Raw genomic sequence first — 22,202 nt, forward strand, 5'->3', positions numbered from 1 at the left:
ACTGCAGTGATAGTCTTCAGCCAGAGACACAAGCCACACTGAACCGCTGATATCATGAGCCTTAAATCCAGCAATGGTTGGGGCTCACAGATGTAAATGATACCCTCCACCACATCCCCTGCCCTAGCTGACAGACCCAGGATTCAAACCCAGGCTCTCTGCACAGCTGTAACGAGGCATTATTTCACCTGGCACAGGGAAGCCTGTTTACATGCCCTCCACCCCCACTCCCAGTCCTCTCTCCCTCCATCCCCTCCACTCTGTCCCTCTCTCCTCTCCACCCATGGCATGGGCAGACGGGATAGGCTATACGGTCCTTATCTACTTTCATTTTTCTATGCTTCTAACAGCCGGCTGTATAAACCCAGAGTCTAGCAGTCAATTTCTGGGCAAAACAGCCGCCAGCTGAATATTTACCCCCAGTGGCGTACCAAAGGCAGGGTCGTGGGGGTGGTCCGCTCGAGCAGTCGCACTGCTGTTAGCTGTGCCGGTCCCCTGCCCTCTCTGACATATTTTGAGCAGGGACCATCCTTTTGTTTATTTTGTACAGCGCTGCGTAACCCTAGTAGCGCTCTAGAAATGTTAAGTAGTAGTACTTCCTGTTCCGGGGCAGGGGACCGGCGGAGCCGACAGCCGCACGACTGCTCCGTGCACCCCCTTGATAGGAGGAAGGGTGGTGGGGGTGATGCACTTTGGGGAGTGGGAGTGATGTGCCTGGGGGGGGGGGGTGCAGTGATGACTCACCCCGGGTGGCAAGCAAGCTAGGAATGCCACTGTTTAACCCTATAATGCAGCCAGTCTAAACCACAGAAACCCCAGATAACTAGAACATCACTGCAGCATGACCGAAAGTCACAGAACCAAAATGGACTTCATTTCTCATCTAATGGCTAAGGTAACAAGCAACGTTTCAAGGCCTGGCATCATACTGCTGACAAAATGAGTGGAGGGCAAATGCATTAGCCTGAAAAGATCCAAGGTGACCAGCTAGTTCAGGAGCTTCTGTTCTTTTAGGTACCTAAAATCTGAAGTGCACTTACAAATTAATGCAAGTACAGTCAATTGCGCACAGCATGCGCGCGGTGCATTGTGCAATCAAAAGGCATTATATCAGACCAATACACCACACTCAATTGAAAAACAAAGGTACATAAATATTGCCATACTGGGATAGACCGAAGGTCCATCAAGCCCAGTATCCTGTTTCCAACAGTGGCCAATCCAGGTCACAAATACCTGGCAAGATCCCAAAAAAGTTCAATACATTTTATGCTGCTTATCCCAGAAATAAGCAGTGGATTGTCCCCAAGTCAATTTAATAATGGTCTATGGACTTTTCCTTTAGGAAACCGTCCAGACCCTTTTTAAACCCCGCTAAGTTAACCGCCTTTACCATATTCTCTGGCAACGAATTCCAGTTTAATTACACATTGAGTGAAGAAACATTTTCTCTGATTCGTATTAAATTTACTACTTTGTAGCGTCATCACATGCCCAACAAGCAAGAAAACTCATTTGAAACGAGCACAAGCTAAAATGTTTTTGAGCTGTGTGAGTGAACCACTACAGAAAATCTTACAGTGGATTCTGTATCTGACAGGAAGCCATAATCGCCATGATCAAACGTTTAGGCAAAACAGAAAAGTTGAACAGAAATATTTTGCACAGGAAAATATCCAAACAATGCACCTTTATCAGAATATTTCCCTTACCTAATGCTGGCCACATATATTCAGTGGCACTGTCCGGATAGTTAGCAGGCAGTGTGTGGACGCAACGAGGGGAGACCTGGCAGCAGGAGCTGGCCTTAAGCATGGGCGACAGGGGTAGCCGCACACGGCCCTATCTCCCCTCCCCCCCACCTTAAAATGTGCATTTCTCCTTGGAGGGTTCAAGGTAACAGCAGTGATTCACACCAGGGGCGTAGCCAGACAACAGATTTTGGGTGGGCCTGGGCAAGAAGTGGGTGGGCACCAAGTTTTCTCCCTACCCCTCCCCCACCACCATCACAAAATCTTCAGCTGGTGGAGCTTGGGATCCCCACCAGCTACTGCTAAACATGTGCTACTGATGGGTGGGCCGGAGCCCTAAATGGGTGGGCCCCGGCCCACCCAGGCCCACCTGTGGCTACGCCACTGATTCACACAGACTACCATCTCCGGATCCTGCTCTCTGCTGAATTTCACCCCCTTCTGACATAACTTCCTGCTTCTATAAGGGCGGGGTGCAGAAGAGAGGGGGGGGGCTCCATGGTCGGCGGCAGATGGCCTATGCGAATCACTGTTGCTGCTCTGAGCCCTCCATGGAGAGAGGCATGTTTTAAGGTGGGGGAGTTCAGAGACAGGAGGACATATTCGACCACCGGGGAGGGTGCAAACTGGTCTACACAGGGCCTTGCAATTGGTAAGGCTGGTCCTGCCTGGCAGTTATCTGGACAGAGCAGACAAATATCAAGAGGAAATAAATTCATTTCAAACGTTCAGGGAAAGTCACATGCAATTGCCGCACGGGGTTTCTTTGTTTGAGTTATCTGGACAGGGCAATATTTCAGACAGCTAACCAGATAAAGTTAGGATGGAAAAATTGCTTTCCTAACTTTATCTGGTGACTATCCGCCAACTGTGGAGTTGAAATAATGACCTGACCATAGACAGAACAAAACTAATATGAGTTAATATATACATGATAGGTGTCTGTACATCCTTGACCCTCTTCCCAAGGGCTGGTTTTGGGGGGGGGGGGGGGGTGGCAAACACAGCAATTGCCCTGGGCCCCCATGCCACAGGGGTCCCCAGGTCTGACTCAAACTGAAGAAAGATTAGTCTGTAAGTGGCCTTTCGGACCCCCTCTCCACTTTCTGCCCTGAGCCCCTGAATGTCTAACACCTGCTCCTCCCAATAGAGGCAGCTATTTAATTTCCAGAGACAGACAGACAGAAGAATCAGACCCACAGGCCTCACTTACCCGCATCTTTTTTACTGTCGGGGAACGTGAAACACTGCAAAAGAAAAATCAAATGCTAAAAATCAAAAACACTCATTTATCAGCCCTGAAGTGCAAAATCTACATTGTACCCTGCCCCTTTGTGTGTGTGTGTGGGGGGGGGGGGGCAGTGTCTCAATATAAGGAGGACAAGAGAGCAGGGAGGGGGGTCTGATTACTCCTCTCACTCCTAGCTGCTGGGTGGGGTCACACCATGGAGTTGGGGTTCAGATTCCTGCTCACTACAACAGAGATCAGCCACTGTCACACCCCATTTAGCACCCCGAAACAGAAGTGAGGAGATGCTGGGGCGAGGGAGGGACACACGCACACGAGCAGGGAGAAGGAAGTCTTGGTTCACAGGCTTTTTTTGGGTGGAAGGAACCTCACTCAGCTTTCAGATTTACATAATTTCACTGGCATAACAATTTTACGTCTGGCCAAAGCAGCACATTAGGAGGGTAATTTTCTGAAGGTGGTCTTATGTTTGGAAAAGCTCTTTGATAAATCTGCCCCATGGTGTACAGAAAGTGAGAACGCTGTGAGTAGGGGGTTTCTGAGGGTGCGGGATAGACAATACAGGGGTGGAGTTAAGTATATGCACAGAATTCATAAAACATGTGAGCACATGCACAGAGAACACACATGTGCACAAAGAACACACACGTGTATAGAGAACAAACACGTGCAGAGAGAACACACATGTGCACAAAGAACACACACGTGTATAGAGAACAAACACGTGCACATAGAACACACATGTGCACAAAGAACACACACGTGTATAGAGAACACACACTTGCACAGAGAACACACACGTGTATAGAGAACAAACACATGCACAGAGAACACACACGTGTATACAGAACACACATGTGCACAGAGAACACACACGCACAGAGAACACACACATGTATACAGAACACACATATGCACAGAGAACACACACGTGCACAGAGAACACACACATGTATACAGAACACACACGTGCACAGAGAACACACACATTGACACCTGCTTCAGAGCAGAGAGAAATCTGTCATCACCATTTCCGTGCTGCAGGTTTAATGAAGAGACCATTTACACAGACAGCACATTGGACACCCCAGAACAAACTTGGGGGGGGGGGGGGCGGGCTCGTCTCCAGACCAGAGCAGTGCACCAATGACCTTCTGGTCAGGAAGCGAAATGAGAACTGAAAAATAATGCAGAAAAGCAGAAGATTTCTAAAGTTTAAGTGATCAGACACTTGAAGATAACAAAAAAAGTCTGGAGAAAGATCTAGGATTCCTATCACATTACCAGCCTCCCCCCTTGGACTGCCGTTCGCATTATTTTCTGATAAAAACAACTTATCTATTCTGGCCTGAACTAAAGGGAAGCGGGAAGGGTTTTGGCTCCTGGAAGCTAGCCAAAAAAAAAAAAAGAATTAAGCTAGTCCAATAAAAAGGTCCTCCTTTTTACTTATTCATCTTCGAAGTGGGCCAACACAGCAACCACACTGGACTTTAAGAAAAGCAGCTTTGTGGACCTCTCATATAAGTGTCTTACTGTAAACTCAGGACCTAAACAGCTAAGGTATAAAACAGAAAGAAATCATGTACAACATAGGAGTAACGTTAAAATGACATTACAAGGCACGGAGAAGATAATTCCCAGGTTCTGGTGCTATCTCGTATTGTCCCTGAGTGGGTCACATTTGTCACTGCTGTTTCTCCTCTTTCCCTCTGGATTATACAAAGTTTTCCCTGCTCAGACTTTTGTCAGTTTCAGGAACTCTGGCTTCTGGGGTTTTCCAGTTCAGTTTTTACTTTCTTGTTTCTATTTCTAATCTGTGATCACTTACTCTGTATCTGCTGAGCATCTCTCCGTGCTGTACGTGTGTGACTGCTGGTGTGTAGTTGTGCAATCCAGATTGCTCTTTTTTTCCTATCTGTGCCTGTCAGTAGGAGCTGCATTGATGCTCTGGCTACAGTGCAGTGCGTGGATTGCCTGTCTTTCTAGGCTTCGTGCTGCTGTCTGGGTACTGAGTGTTACACAGGGACATAATCGAACGGCGCTGGCGATCTATTTTGGCGGCGACGCAACAGCTGGCCAGAACCGTATTATCGAAAAAGATGGCCGGCCATCTTTTCTTTCAATAATACGGTTTGGCCCGGCCAAATGCCAGAGTTCGCTGGTTTTGTTTTTCAGCAATAATGGAAAAAAATGCCGGCCATCTCAAACCCGGCGAAATCCAAGACATTTGGTCATGGGAGGAGCCAGCATTTGTAATGCACTGGTCCCCCTCACATGCCAGGGCACCAACTGGGCACCCTAGGGGGCACTTCTAAAAAATTTTAAAAAATACACAAATAGCTCCCAGGTGCATAGCTCCCTTACCTTGGGTGCTGAGCTCCCCAAATCCCCCCCAAACCCACTCCCCACAACTCCACACCATTACCATAGCCCTTATGGGTGAAGGGGGGCACCTACATGTGGGTACAGTGGGTTTTTGGGGGGGGGGTTGGAGGGCTCAACACTTAGCACCACAAGTGTAACAGGTAGGGGGGGGATGGGCCTGGGTCTGCCTGCCTGAAGTGCACTGCACCCATTAAAAACTGCTCCAGGGACTTGCATACTGCTGTCAGGGAGCTGGGTATGACATTTGAGGCTGGCAAAAAAAAGGTTTTTATTTTTATTTGTTTAGTGTGGGAGGGGGTTGGTGACCACTGGGGGAGTACGGGGAGGTCATCCCCCATTCCCTCCGGTGGTCATCTGGTAAGTTGGGGCACCTTTTTGAGGCTTGGTCGTGAAAATAAAAGGACCAAGTAAACCCGGCGAAAGCTGGCAATCTGGTAGCCACGCCCATGCCCGCCCAAGTCCCGCCTTCGCTACGCCACCAACACGCCCCCTTGAACTTTCACTGGCTCGGCAACGGGAAAGCGGCAAAGGCGTTAAAAAAGCACCTTTCGATTATACCGATTTCACCGCTTTTGAGAGATCGCTGGCCATCTCCCGATTTATGTGGGAAAATGGCCAGTGATCACTTTCGAAAATAAGCCTGACAGTTAGCAGGGCAAGTTTGTCATATGTGGTATATGCATTACGTGTGCTCTTTCCAGGATTTTGTGTTACATCCCGAACTGCCTGGTGGTGAAAGTGATTTGTGTCGCTGTTGAGATGATACCAAAATTTGAATACATAAAGATACCTTTCTGATCTCATGTGCAACTTTGGAGTGGAGGAGTGGCCTAGTGGTTAGAGCACTGGTCTTGCAATCCAGAGGTGGCCGGTTCAAATCCTGCTGCTGCTCCTTGTGATCTTGGGCAAGTCACCTAACCTTTCATTGCCTCAGGTGAGCCCTCCTGGGACAGAGAAATATCCAGAGTACCTGAATGTAACTCACCTTGAGCTACTACTGAAAGGGGGTGAACAAAATCTAAATAAATAAAGATTCTAGAATTCTAAAGAATAACAAGATTCCATGCAGAATTTCAAAGTGTAGCAACATTCCATGTAGAACCCCAAAGAGTAACAAGACTCTTTGGGGTGGAGGAGTGGCCTAGTGGTTAGAGCACCGGTCTTGCAATGGTTCAAATCCTACTGCTGCTCCTTGTGATCTTGGGCAAGTCACTTAACCCTCCATTGCCTCAGGTACAAACTTAGATTGTGAGCCCTCCTGGGCCAGAGAAATATCCAGAGTACCTGAATGTAACTCATCTTCAGCTACTACTGAGAAAGGTGTGAGCAAAATCTAAATAAATAAACTTTCTTTAGTCACCTTATTTTCTAAGTACATAAGTAATGCCACACTGGGAAAGACCAAGGGTCCATCGAGCCCAGCATCCTGTCCACGACAGCGGCCAATCCAGGTCAAGGGCATCTGGCAAGCTTCCCAAACGTACAAACATTCTATACATGTTATTCCTGGAATTGTGGATTTTTCCCAAGTCCATTTAGTAGCGGTTTATGGACTTGTCCTTTAGGAAACCGTCCAACCCCTTTTTAAACTCTGCTAAGCTAACCGCCTTCACCACTTTCTCCGGCAACGAATTCCAGAGTTTAATTATACGTTAATTATACTCTCTTACCTATCTATATGATTCATCTTTGTTTACACCCTATGCTGTCTATTAAAATGTTTTATTATGTATTGTGTTGGCATTGTAAGTAGTATACTACATATTACTTGAAATTGCTCATGTTTGATTTATTCTTACTGTACACCGCCTTGAGTGAATTCCTTCAAAAAGGCAGTAAATACATCCTAATAAATAAATAGTGTATATGGTAGGTCATTTGCCTACTGTGTCCATCACCTGAATTTGAATCCTGTACTAGGATTTCAGTCAGGTAACCAGCCTCTGGCCAACTCAGCCATGCATCCACTTTCAGTCAGTCAGTCAGTAAATGGTTAATGGTTGAGATTGAGCTTAATATACTGCTTTTCCTAGAAAATGGCAAAGCGGCCTACAAATGAAAACCAATTAATAAAAAGGAAAGGAAAAACAGTTTCAATAGGATAAAAGACATAAGACAAACAGCAAATCAGAACAAAGTAACAGATAGTAAGGAACAGAAAGAAAATTAGGACTGTAGGTCAAAAACAGAAGAAAAGAGGTGGGTTTTTAGAGCATTTTTGAATGAGCCCCCCAGCCTTAGCCAGGGATTAAAGGTGACTAGGAAAGCAATGGCAACCTTCCCGTTAACAACCTGCCAATAATCCCACAAGTAGCAGCCCCCACGAGTCCTTCCTAGATTGGGACTTGTGAATAGGGGACAACCTTTACCTGTACCTGTAGACATATCATTGGACCTGGACACTAAAATGTACGAGGTTGAATTCACAGTGATTTAACCAGACAGAATCAGCTCCTGGCTGGATAAAATCACACTCGTTTCCAGTTACTGCCGCTGAACATAACTGGTTAGTGCTGAACTCAAAACTGGCTATTTTGGGGGTACAGTGGGGACGACCTCATACAGTCAGCCCTATCTTTATGTGGTAACTCACAGCCGGTTAAACACCGATTACACGTAACTGGCAGGGCCACCGAGAGGGGAGATGGGGGAGGCAGGCAAGATTCCCTGGGCCCGGCCTCCAAGAGGGGTCTGTCTATCGGGACCCAGATGATTGCATTAATGCGATAACCCAGGTCCCGGCACACAGGAGCAGAAGAGGAACAGAACGAGGGAGGAGCAGATGCAGGAAGGTAAGGGGGAAGGGGGTGGCAGCAGCCCGAGTGAGAGGGCGGTGGTGGCCCAAATGGAGGCGGGGCAGCTGCGGCCCAAGTGGGGTGGCAGCAGCTGCCACAACAACCCTGCCCCAGGCCCAGCCCCATCTCTCGGCGGCCCTGCTAACCAGCTATACTTAAGCTGACTGTGGAAACCTGGGAATTTAATGCTGCTGCACCAACATGACCCAACATTGAATTTTTGGGTTTAACACCTAGTGTGATTGCGTGTGCATGCCCAGAGACTATTAAGCCAGCCACCAAACCATTACACCTTTGTACTGTGTGCACAGCAAGAGACAGTCACAGACACCAAATGTAATGTGTGTACCCGCCTCTGGGGTCCCTCTCATCCGCCCCCCCCCCCCCCCCCCCCCAACTGGAGGACCTGCTGGCTATGTCTATCTATATCAATATGAAAGTGTGTGTGTGCGTTTAAGAGGAAGGATTCTGCTTTGCATCCCCTTAGTGCAGAACTGGATGTACAAGCTTCTGTCCCATCCTGTAGAGTTTGGAGGTAATGATAAGACTCCAGAATTCCCTCTCTATATCAGGAAATGTTGAATGATGCATTGAATAAGTCTTAATAATTTTACTGTAATGTTAAGTTCCATTCAACCTGCTATTGTTGTACAGCTGAATGGTGCCATCTGCTGGTTGCTGGTTTTGCTGCAAGAAAGAAAGAGCTTGTTCCCTCCTCTCTCCAGCAACCCAGAACAAACCCACGGCTCTGACCCTAAATGCTAATCCCATTCCCTGCTGAGTGAACAGAGAAGTTATCCCTCTCCTAATGCCGGACAAACACATATCTGAAATTTAGAAGCTAAGCAGATAAGTTAGAGCCAGTTAAAATTTCATTTACGTGAAAAAAAATGTAGTTTTTTTCTGGCTAATGTGTCAGGCTTAGCCTTAGTTTTTAAGAGAACAGATATGTTGAATTAGGATCCGGGTATTTGCTTTGTGACAGACTTTGTGAGCCTGGGTAAATCACATCTCCCTGTGCCTCAGATTCTACCAGATCTGAGAAAAACAGGAAAGCCAGATTGCCTGTTTCTGAATTCTTTAAGGCTGCAACAGGAGCGCTAACAGCTTACATGAAGACATCAGGAAAAGCTCATCCCCCCCCCCCCCCCCCCTTTCAGTGAAATAGTTAAATAGAGATGTCATCCCAGAACAGCTGAGCTTTCTCCCTCCTAAATTCGCAGCTGTTCCCAGGCCCCAGGCCCTCTCAGGCTACATATTTGTCCTTCAGAAGAGGAGTTTGTGTTATTTAAGGAGTGGGGCTGCATTTCTGTACGTGTGGTGTTGTCCTCATATCCCTGGCCCTTCACATATATTGCAAGGGGCAGAATTGCTGGAACTGAAAGATTGTTTTCTACAGGCCACTCAGAATCTAAGAGAGCCCTGTGGCAACTGGTCCTTGTAAGGTTTTCTCCTTGGGATACTAACTGGTTCCAGATTCACCCAGCAAGGTTGATCCAGTCCTCAGTTTACCCTACTGGGTGGTAGATACGTGGAATGCCCTCCCGCGGGAGGTGGTGGAGATGAAAACAGTAACGGAATTCAAAAATGCGTGGGATAAACACAAAGGAATCCTCTTTAGAAGGAATGGATCCACAGAATGTTAGCAGAGATTGGGTGGCAACGCCGGTAATTAGGAAGCAAAACCAGCGCTGGGCAGTTTTCTACGGTCTACGCCCTGATTGTAACTAAATAGAGAGGGATGGGCTTGAGTGTAAATTTTAAGGGGCTTCAATGATAGCTTCAGAACTCTTACTGCCAGAGAACATGGTAAAAAGCAGTTATCTTAGCAGGGTTTACAAAAGGTTTGGATAACTTCCTAGAAGAAAAGTCCATAAGCCATTATTAAGATGGTCTTGGGAAAATTCACTGCTTATGTCTAGGATAGGCAGCATAAAATCTGTCCCAAATGTACCATTTGCTATATTATGTCCTGGATTGGCCACCGTTGGAAACAGGATACTGGGTCTGATGGACCTTTGGTCTGACCCAGTATGGCGCAGATTATGTTCTTATGTTGCTATTGCAGACAGTGGCGTAGCCAAGGGTGGGCCCAGGCCCATCCACTTTGGTCTCAGGCCCACCCAGTACCAACGTACCTATGATGTGGCTGACAAGGATCCCCAAGCCCCACTAGCCGAAACCTCCCAACAACTGTCCTGCCTGCATACCTTTTAAGTAGCAGATCTTAGCCTGCAGTGAGCAGCGACTGATACATACTGCTCACACTGGCCCCACAGCCTTCCCTCTGATGTATTCCCACCTATGCGGAAACACGAGGTTGCATCAGAGGGAAGACTGTGGGGCCAACATGAGTAGTGTGTATTAGCTGCTGCTTGCTGCCAGTGAAAATCCGCTATTTACAAGGTATGCAGGGGAGGGGGATATTTGAGAGACCATATGGCATGCAGGTGAGCGAGGGTGAGACCAAATCACTTGTTGGCCAAGGCAGAGTTCTTCTGCCCACCCATCTTGGGCCCAGGCCCACCCAAAATTGGGTGTCTGGCTACGCCCCTGATTGCAGATATCCTGAAAACCAGGCCGGGTTGTGGATTTGAGGGCCCCTGTTGTATTGCTTTCCCTAAGAAAATCAAGACTGAAAGTCCCTGCATGCAATAGAGTAAACTCAGCACTGGATCAACCCTGATAGGCAAAAATGGATCCAGTTGGTAACCCTATAGAGCAGGGCTTCTCAACCCAATCCTTGGGGCACATCAAGTCCCATCTGGTTTTCAGGATCTCCACAATCAATATGCATGAGACAGATTTGCATGCACTTCTTCCTTGGTATGCAAATCTATCTCATGAACATTCATTGTGGCTATCCTGAAAACACGATGAAGCTTGGTGTGCCCCGAGACTGGGATGAGAAGCCCTGCCTTACAGCACTGGATTCTCTGCAGGCAGCAGAAGTTGTAATAAATGAACTTTTGAGATCAGCCAAGGTCGTTCTTGAAATGTGACTGCAAGATTGAAAGAAGGAAGCGCTCTAACCTGAGAACGTAGTTCGCTACCTTCCTTTGGCCTTGTGTCTAAGAGACCTGTGTGGCCTTGAAAGCTCAGGGCTTCAGCAGTCTCTTTCCTTAAGGTCCAGTATGGCTAACAGAAGTGTATTATCAAAAAATTAACAAATCTGCTTAGAGCAAAAAGTATATAGAAACTTGCTCTAATTAGCTATAGGTATTGTCTGTGCTATTGTCACAAAATATTTCATAAATGATTTTAACACGAGGCCTCATCAGCCCTAGGGAACCAACTCAGTGGACACACCTAACAAGGCTTATATCATGGGCCAACCAGCGCCTCCGAAAAACCTACAGAGTGAGATAAGTAAAAAAAACAGAGGGTGGTATGATAACACATAAATGATAATTGACTATAAGCACAGAAAATATCACTTGAGTCATATCAATGTAATACAGAGTATCGGAAGAGTAAGGCCAAAATATTTAAGAGAGAGAGGACTGAATGTAAAATACTTATTGCGGAACAGAAACCAAAGAGGGGAAAAAAGAAGGAAATACTTCGCTTTAGACCTGGGAAGAAAAATGATTCACATCCGCGAGAGGCTCCTCTAAAAATGCCAAGGTATCAGCCGCAGGAAACTTCAGTCTACAGTAATCTTTCTCATAAACAGTCTCTCTCAATCTCTTAGAATCTCTCTCTCTTTGCTTATAGTCAATTATCATTTATGTGTTATGATACCACCCTCTGTTTTTTTTACTTATCTCACTCTGTAGGTTTTTCGGAGGCGCTGGTTGGCCCATGATATAAGCCTTGTTAGGTGTGTCCACTGAGTTGGTGGTTCCCTAGGACTGATGAGGCCTCTTGTTAAAATCATTTATGATTTATTTTGTGACAATACCTATGGCTAACAGAAGTCTATATCATTCATATGAGAGAACATGTCTATCAAATAATACACCGTAATCACCGCCTCCTCAAGGGTCTCCTGCAGAACCATCTCAAGGCTGATGCAGAGGCTACTGCGAGCTCAGCTGCGCAGTTACCATGGGGTATATGTGCACATTATTGAGGCTGAACACAGAATGGGGTTGAGCATATGAATTAATTTGCATATTTATTTAGGTTTTGCTCACACCTTTTTCAGTAGTAGCTCAAGGTGAGTTACATTCAGGTACTCTGGATATTTCTCTGTCCCAGGAGGGCTCACAATCTAAGTTTGTACCTGAAGCAATGGAGGGTTAAGTGACTTGCCCAAGGTCACAAGGAGCAGCAGTAGGATTTGAACCAGTGCTCTAACCACTAGGCCACTCCTCCACTCCACTGCCACATACTCCATTAATATGTATGGTAATGACTGCATTTAAGAGAATAAACAAGTGGATAAAGGTGAGCCTGTTGATGTGGTGTATCTAGATTTTCAGAAAGCTTTACATAAAGTTCTGCATGAGACACTCCTGAGAAAAATAAAGTCATGGGATAGGAGGCAAGGTTCTGGTATAGATTAGGAATATTAAATAGAGGAAATATTTTTTCACTCAACGAATAGTTAAGCTCTGGAAATATTTTGTCAGAGGAGGTGGTAACATCGGTTAGTGTAATCTGGGTTTAAAAAAAGGTTTGAACAAATTCCTGGAGGAAAAGTCCATAGTCTGCTATTGAGACAGACATGGGAAGCAACTGCTTGGCCTGGGATTTGTAGTATGGAATGTTGTTACTCTCAGATTCTGCATGGAATCTTGTCACTCTTTAGGATTCCGGAATCTTGCTATTCTTGGGGTTCTACATGGAATCTTGCTACTTTTTAGGATTCCAGAATCTTGCTATTCTTTGGGGGTCTATATGGAATGTTGCTACTCTTTAGGATTTTGGAATCTTGCTGTTCTTTGGGGTTCTATATGGAATGTTGCTACTCTTTGGGTTTCTGCCAGGTAGTTGTGACCTGGCTTGGCCACTGTTTGGAAAACAGGATACTGGGCTAGATGGACCATTGGTCTGACCCAGTATGGTTACTCTTATGTTCTTATGAGTCTTTTAACTAAAGCACTAATGGACATTAGCAGAGAGGATTTTATGCTGGTTTTTTAGACTTAGCTGCCAGTTTTGTCTTCTTTTGTAACCAGAAGAAAGCACCTAGAAGTTTCAAAGGCAGACAGGAGGTATCACATGTGTGTGTGTGTGTTTGAACAAAAAGTGAAAGCACACATCGTTGGTGTCTGTTCTGCATCGAAATATGAGCCTCACAAACATTTTCTGCCCGTACATTATTGCAAGGCGTAAATTTATACGCAGAAATCGGATGCCGATACTGCTGCTTACACTTTCAGTTTTGTTTGCACGTGTGTGTGAAAACTGCTGTGACCATGAAAACTTTGTGCACATGGGTCTGGCACAGTCCCCTCCCCCATTAGCTGCAAGTTTTCCACACATATATTGAACCTGGCACAGTATAATGCTTGCAGTAGAAGCCACGGGTTCAGACATCCGTGCACTGCATCAGCCATTCAGTGCTTCCCAACAGGGCTGCCAAGAAATAGAGCCAGGCCCAGGGCAAGGCCACCACTGCCACCACCCCCACTCGACTCAGACCACACCCGCCACCCTCAGCCCCCTTACCTTCCTGCATCTGCTCCTCCCTCAGTCTGTCACTCTCCTGCTCTTGTGTGCCAGGACCTGGGCTATTGGGTTAGCGCAATCACTCAGGTCCTGATACTCAGGAGCAGGAGAGAGACATTGCTGAGGATCCCCAGCCCCTTCCAGCTGAAGGCATGCAAAATCCGTTGTCTCCTGTCAGAAAAGCGATGCCAGGATTGTAGACATACTCGGTTCTCGCCCATGAACTGAGTGCCTGCTGTCCTTTGCTGACTGGGGGCAATGGACTCAGGATGTCTTCAGCAGGGGGATCCCCTCACAAATGGTGCTCCTCTGGCTGGAGGGGCCTAAGGTGAAAGAGGAGGGGCATAGGCCCACCCATGGCTACACCTCTGCCATGACAACCGTTGGGTCTATCCAGAATTCAACTGTGTGACTTTTCCTCCAGGATCATCATGGCCGTGACTCCCTCCTCTCATGGCTCTACATTGCTTCCTACCTGATTCCACCTTCAGCTCAAACTATTTCCTCTCACGAGTGCCTTCAACTCTGTATCTCTTCACTACCTCTCTTCTCACCTCACACTATGATATCAGGCTCATTTTCAAAGCACTTAGCCTCCCAAAGTTCCATAGAAACCTATGGAACTTAGCCTCCCAAAGTGCTTTGAAAATATGCCTACATGTCTATCCTCATGGCCCCCAACCCTTGAGCAAGCTGCTCCTCTCTGTGCCCTTCACATCCAGACCCTGCTCCCTATAGGGGTAATTATATAAGGAGCTACCTATAGAAAAGGTGACATTGTAGTCATTCACATGGGTGTGAGAAGCCAGTTATGCACCTAAATTAAGTCTTACAGAATATGACTAGAAGAAAGTACAAGCTATGCTTTGATGGTTCATACTTTGTTGGTGGGTGTGTGATTGGCAGAGTTTGGGCAGAGTGGACAGGTGTACATGTAAATTATAGAATTTACATGCACTTGTGCTAAAATCCAGACACAAGCATTTATAACCAGCCATAGGACTGATCTAACTGATTGCGTACAAATGTATGACATATTGGCTATTTATACTAGAGAGAGGAATGGCCATATGACAAGGAGGTGATGATGCCCCTGTGTAAGACTCTGGTGAACCTTATCATAGTAACATAGTAGATGACGGCAGAGAAGGACCTGCACGGTCCATCCAGTGTGCCCCAACAACATAAACTATATGTGCTACTTATATGTATACTGACCTTGATTTGTATCTGCCATTTTCAGGGCAAGATCGTAGAAGTCTGCCAGCACTAGCCCCACCTCCCAACCACCAGCTCGCCTCCCACCACCGGCTCTGCCACCAATCTCCGCTAAGCTTCTGAGAATCCTTTCCTTCTGAACAGGATTCCTTAATGTTTATCCCACGCGTTTTTTAAATTCTGTTACCGTTTTCATCTCCACCACCTCCCGCGGGAAGGCATTCCAAGTATCCACCACTCTCTCCGTGAAAATACTGTGTACAATTCTGGAGAAGCACCTTCAAAAAGGATGGAGCCAGTCCAGTGGGCGGCTACTAAAATGGTCAGTGGTCATCATCATAAAGCATATGGGGACAGACTTAAAGATCGCAATATGTATACTCTGGAATAAAGGCAGGAGAGGGGAGATAGAAACATTTAAATACCTATGCGGCATAAATGCACAGGAGGCGACTAGGGGGTGTAGCCACGGGTGGGCCTAGGCCAACCCACTTTAGGCTCAGGCACACCCGACAATGGTGCGCCCCATAGGCGCCCGGTATAAGAGACTTGGGGAGACTATCAGGCTTATTTTCAAAAGAGAAGGCGCCCATCTTCCAACACAAATCAGGAGATGGGTGTCCTTCTCTCAGGATCGCCCAAATCGGCATAAACGAAAGCTGATTTTGGGCTTCCTCAACTACTTCCCGGCACGGGGACGACCAAACTTCACAGGGGTGTGTCGGAACCGTAGCGAAGGCGGGGCTGGGGCGTGATTAAGAGATGGGCATCCTCGGCCGATAATGGAAAAAAGAAAGGCATCCCTGACGAGCACTTGGCCGACTTTACTTGGTCCATTTTTTCTTGGGACCAAGCCTCAAAAAGGTGCCCGAACTGACCAGATGACCACCGGAGGGAATCGGGGATGACCTCCCCTTACTCCCCCAGTGGTCACCAACGCCCTCCCACCCTAAAAAAAACGTAAATTTTTTTTTTTTGTATAGGGGAGAGTTGGGTTCTAGGTTTAGGTAGGGGGAGAGGGGGTTATTGTTCCGAAAATGTGATGATGTAACCATTACCATGTCTGCATCCGGATAACTCGGTCACTAACGTTTTTTTCATATATTGAAGATGGTGATTGTTCATTTTGTTGCTTCATCAAGAAAAATTGTTGAAACATAAACATTTTTTGTCAGCCTGAAATGTCATACCCAGCTCCATGACAGCAGTATGCAGGTCCCTGGAGCAGTTTTAGTGGGTGCAGTGCACTTCAGACAGGCGGACCCAGGCCCATTCCCCCCCCTACCTGTTACACTTGTGGGGGTAAATGTGAGCCCTCCAAAACCCATTGTACCCACATGTAGGTGCCCCCCCTTCACCCATAAGGGCTATGGTAGTGGTGTACAGTTGTGGGGAGTGGGTTTTGGGGAGCTCAGCACCCAAGGTAAGGGAGCTATGCACCTGGGAGCAATTTGTGAAGTCCACTGCAGTGCCCCCTAGGGTGCCCAGTTGGTGTCCTGGCATGTCAGGGGGGCCAGAGCACTACGAATGCTGGCTCCTCCCACGACCAAAGGGCTTGCATTTGGTCGTTTTTGAGATGGGCGTCCTCGGTTTCCATTATGGCCGAAAACCGGGGACGACCATCTCTAAGGTCGACCTAAATGTTGAGATTTGGGCGTCCCCGACCGTATTATCGATCTTGTTTCGATAATGCGGGTTTCCCCGCCCTTCGCGGGGCTGTCCTGCGAGGACGCCCACATGAAAGCTTGGGCGCCCCGTTCGATTATGCCCCTCCACGCCTCCGCAGCCCAATCCGCCACTTTTTCCTCCACCTGCTGCTCACTAGTATTGCAACTCAACCTCCCCCAGCCACCCACAAGCATGCTGCAGATTTTGTTCCCTCCCTCCCTTAACATCTCTGTCGGGCAGCGGTATTAATTCTACTGCAAAGCTGCATTGGAATCAGGGCTGTCTGCACGCTTATTTTTAAACTTTTGTTCATCTTCTACCTGTGGAAACGACAAATGAAGGTTTATTCATTTCTTTCATTCAGCCAGATATATCTTTATTGGGTGAATTAAAGAAATTGATAGACCTTCATTTGTCTTTTCCACAGACTGAAGGTGAACAAAACAAAGCTGAAAGATGTCATAAATACATAAGTAATGCCACACTGGGAAAAGACCAAGGGTCCATCGAGCCCAGCATCCTGTCCACGACAGCGGCCAATCCAGGCCAAGGGCACCTGACAAGCTTCCCAAACGTACAAACATTCTATAAAATCAAGCCATTGTGACATCACTAATGAGGTTGGCTCTTATTGGTGGAATGAGCCACTATGACATCACAATAGGTTAAATCACTGCTCTATGTAATAAAAGTGAGCCAAGTAGAGGACATAAGTACATAAGTAATGCCACACTGGGAAAAGACCAAGGGTCCATCGAGCCCAGCATCCTGTCCACGACAGCGGCCAATCCAGGCCAAGGGCACCTGGCGAGCTTCACAAACGTACAAACATTCTATACATGTTATTCCTGGAATTGTGGATTTTTCCCAAGTCCATTTAGTAGCGGTTTATGGACTTGTCCTTTAGGAAACCATCTAACGCCTTTTTAAACTCTGCCAAGCTAACCGCCTTCACCACGTTCTCCGGCAACGAATTCCAGTTAGACACAGCTTTCTGGTGTGGACAGTAGAGGTCCTGGAATTGGCTTTGGCACCCAGTCAATAGGAGCAAGACACTGGGGGTGTGGGGTGTACGTCCAGAAGACTGTGTCCCTTCAGGACCCCCCAACTCGAAGAGGTGAGGAGAGGGATCCCCCCTGCACATGACATCTATAAATCCCTGGAGCTGCAGCTCACAATCCACCTCGAGGAGTGGCTGCAGCAGGCATTTCTGTCCCAGTGCAGAATATACTTCTTGTTTGCCTGCTCTTTTAAGAAACAAAGTTATAGCTTTTTAAAAACACTGCAGTGCATGAATCTTAGAGTAAACCCTCAATGCCACACTGAATCCAAACCCCTTCTTGTGTTAAACTGAGATAGGTCAAATATAAATCCAGCAAATGTATTCTAAGAAACAGTGTAAGAAACTAGAGCTGTACTGAAAAGTATATTTTACTATTTGGCTGAATATGAACTCTGAATATAAATAATTGGCATTAAGCTTTAGCATAGCCGATAATAAAAGAAGCAACGTGAAACCAAAGATCAACCCCCTGATATTCAAAAACATTCAATCAGCTAGAATCAGCGCCTGGCCGGTGAAATGCACCATAACCAGCTATCCACAATTTTTTTCATTGGGCTATGGCTCGCCATGACCTGCTGAAAATTTGCGGTTAGCAGCTAACGGATAGGTGGCTTTCCAGCTTATAATCGAAAGACAAAAACGCCTATATTGCGACCTAAATCGGGAGATAGGCGTTTATCTCCCAAAAACGAATAACGCGGTATAATCGAAAGCCGAACTTGGACGTTTTTCAACTGCACTCCATCGCGGAAGCGTACAAAGTTGACGGGGGCGTGTCGGAGGCGTGGTGAAGGCGGGACTGGGGCATGGTTATCACTCGAACACAGATGGGCGCCTTTTGCCGATAATGGAAAAAAAGTACACGTTTGTAGCTAGAATTTAGGGCACTTTTCCTGGACCCTGTTTTTTCATGAATAAGGCCCCAAAAAGTGCCCTAAATGACCAGATTACCACCGGAGGGAATCGGAGATGACCTCCCCTGACTCCCCCAGTGGTCACTAACCCCCTCCCACCACAAAAAATGATGTTTCACAACTTTTTATTTTCACCCTCAAATGTCATACCCACCTCCCTGGCAGCAGTATGCAGGTCCCTGGAGCAGTTGTTAGGGGGTGCAGTGGACTTCAGGCAGGTGGACCCAGGCCCATCCCCCCCTACCTGTTACAATTGTGCTGCTTAATGCTTAGTCGTCCAACCCCCCAAACCCACTGTACCCACATGTAGGTGCCCCCCTTCATCCCTTAGGGCTATAGTAATGGTGTAGACTTGTGGGCAGTGGGTTTTGAGGGGGATTTGGGGGGCTCAACACACAAGGGAAGGGTGCTATGCACCTGGGAGCTCTATTACCTTTTTTTTTTTTGTTTTTGTAAAAGTGCCCCCTAGGGTGCCCGGTTGGTGTCCTGGCATGTGAGGGGGACCAGTGCACTACGACTCCTGGCCCCTCCCACGAACAAATGCCTTGGATTTATTCGTTTTTGAGCTGGGCGCTTTCATTTTCCATTATCACTGAAAAACAAAAACGCCCAGCTCACAAATTGTCGAATAAAACATGGACGTCTATTTTTTTTGAAAATACGGTTCGGTCCGCCCCTTCACGGACCCGTTCTCGGAGATAAACGCCCATGGAGATAGACGTTTTCGTTCGATTATGCCCCTCCTTATCACACAATATAACCAGATATCTTCCAATTGTCAGTGTATCGCCACCTAAGTTTCCCTTTCCTGTCCCTCTTTGCAACCAGGGGTGGTCCAAGGCAAGATGCCGCCTGAGGCAGGGCTGAGATGCCGGTCCATCCATTCCCCCTGGGGCCAAGTTCTGACATCTCCCCCCTTCCCCAAGTTTACCTTCTCTGTATCTCAAAAGCTGGAGGCAGCAACGATTCCTATATGCTGTCCTGCTACCAGCACCAGCCTTTTCTCTACTCTGAGGAAACAGGAAGTTACATCAGAGAGGCGGGCCACAGTAAAGAGAAGAGGCCGGTGCCAAGGCAGCGTATGGGAATCACTACCACCGCCGCCATTATAAAAAAATATTAAAAGAATGTAAACTTGGGAACAGAGTGGAAGAAGGAAGGGGGGAGATGCCACTCCCAGAAACGTGCCGCCTGAGGCCCCCGCCTCAAGTGGCCTAATGGTCAGGCCGCCTCTGTTTGCAACTGTTATGGAATGGCGTCCTCTTCTGTTTTCCATTAATTGTCTGTGATTGTAACTGCTTTGATGGCATGACCTTAAGGGGAATATCAAATAAATATTTGATATTTGGCTGTGTGAATACCAGACCTGTCTTTGGCTGGTTCAAATTTAAACGGCCACAGCTGAATATCGGCTTGGCAGGTTAAGTTTCACCCAGATATTCAATGCAGGGGACCGGAAACAACCCAGCATTGACTATCCAGGCTCAGAGCTGACCACAGGAATGAGCCCGGCTAACTCCTGCAGTCTGAATATCAAGTCCCAAGTGTTTATTCAGTAGGATTTAGCACAGTAGAGCCCTAGATTCTTTGTATTTGAATTTATATTGGTCAAATACGAATAATGTATTCCGGGTACTATTCGGGGCTGAATCGAATAGGAATATTTGGAACAAATAGTAACCCAAAAAGGCGTGTGTGTGTATTTGTGAAATCTCAATGTTCTGTTTCTCTTTCTATATATACATGTACTTATATCTATGCGAATGTGTGTATATTTGCATGGAATACTGGAATTCCAAAGCCGAAAGCATGACATTTCCCATCCCCCACGAGGGGCTGGAGCTGCTATAAGCAGAGCGTTGTTTCATGCAGCTGGTTAGGATCTGAGAGAGTCCAGGGACTGGCAGGCTTTGCATTTTCCAGCCTGTGCTGAAGAGTTTGCATTCTTCCCAGGCACTGTTTTACTGCACCCTGTACAGTCCTCCTGGCCCACTTCCTGTGAGGGAGAAGCCAGGTCTGTTGGGGACTGTGTATAGCTCTAGGGAGCTGGCCCTTGACTTCCAAAATAGACCACCAGAAGCCCTGCCCACCAGTGAGCCCTAGAGCACAAGTTAACCCTACCAGCACCACACGGTTCTTCAAAAGTCTAAGTCTGGAAACACAAATATTTCACCTATTGGAAATGTTCTGGTGAATCAAAGATTAGAAGGACAAACATTTTAAAAACAAAAATACTTTTTGAAAGTCAAATTCTTCTTTCTCCTCTCCAGGTCTGGTACTGGTTAAATAAAGTTCTGTTCAGTCCCCAGTCCAGCGCCTGCCTCCTCCCTCGCTCTGTACCTTGTCATTCTCATTTGTAGGCCAGTGACTTGCCCTGTGACCCTGGGCTCCAGTTGCCATTCCTGTATTCTGCTGGCATTTCCTCTGTGCTCAGATGCCAGGCAACGGCCTTGGTTTCCTGCTGCACAGTTTCATGGACACAGAGATGCCAAGTTACCCAGTTCCAGGCTGGAGATTTTGGGCCAGTCCTGGTTTGGAACTTACATTGCAAAGCAGTGTGGGATTTGTAGTGCCTGACCCTGCCCATTGAAATCACTGCTGCAAGTTCCATAATGTACCAGGATGAGGTGGTTTGAAATCAAGGAGCCGGTACGTCAAGCTCCATCTCTGGCCGTCTTCAAAAACCACCTTTTTGATGCTGTTTTTAACTCCTAACCCTTATTCACGTGTTCAGAACCCTTATTGTATCATCCTCACTTTAATATTCCCTTATCTCTTGTTTGTCCTGCTTGTCTGTCCTAATTAGATTGTAAGCTCTGTGGAGCAGGGACTGTCTCTTCATGTTCAAGTGTACAGCTCTGTGTAGGTCTAGTAGCGCTTTAGAAATGATGAGTAGTAATAGGAGTCTTTGGGATTCCGGAATCTTGCTACTCTCTGGGATTCTGCACAGAATGTTGTTACTCTTTGGGATTCCGGAATCTTGAAACTCTGTCCTTATCCCTTGTTTGTCCTGTTTGTCTGTCCTAATTAGATTGTAAGCTCTGTGGAGCAGGGACTGTCTCTTTATGTTCAAGTGTACAGCGCTACGTACGTCTAGTAGTGCTATAGAAATGATAAGTAGTAGTAGTAGTAAAATCCCCAGGCTGGAACTGGGTATCTCAACATCTCTGTGGACACCAGTGACCAATAAGGGGAAAAGAGACGCACTACTGTAAGGGGGGGGGGGGGTAATAGGGATACAAGGAGCAGCAGTGGTAGGCACTCCCAGGAGAGCTGTTTTGCCACCCTAGGCAACCGCCTGACCTGCCTGATAGATTGTGCAAGTGCTGACTGTAGGCCCATATTGACCTGTAGTGCCTGCCCTGTTTGTGCTGAATGAGCCATGATTAAAGCACAAAGGACCACATAATCTAGCGTGACAAAATACAGGGACATAGTGCCTAGCAGCTGGAAACCATATGTGGGACGGAGCCAGGCCTAGGTACAAGGGGCTCTGACACCACCCAAAATTTATGAAAGAGAGCAGGGCTTCTGTTC

At 46.9% G+C, this 22,202-nt stretch overlaps 1 protein-coding gene across 1 annotated transcript in view; it reads right to left on the minus strand.

The window, feature by feature from the left end:
* STARD8 (StAR related lipid transfer domain containing 8) overlaps nucleotides 1–22,202 on the minus strand; it is a 204,996-nt gene that overhangs the window by 179,884 nt on the left and 2,910 nt on the right. The window contains exon 2 of the mRNA XM_030208740.1: nucleotides 2,965–2,998. Coding sequence (XP_030064600.1) covers nucleotides 2,965–2,998 — 34 coding nt within the window. The remainder of the gene's footprint in view (nucleotides 1–2,964; nucleotides 2,999–22,202) is intronic.

The sequence above is a fragment of the Microcaecilia unicolor genome, chromosome 7 (genome assembly GCF_901765095.1).
Source record: "Microcaecilia unicolor chromosome 7, aMicUni1.1, whole genome shotgun sequence".
Classification (NCBI taxonomy): Eukaryota; Metazoa; Chordata; class Amphibia; order Gymnophiona; family Siphonopidae; genus Microcaecilia; species Microcaecilia unicolor.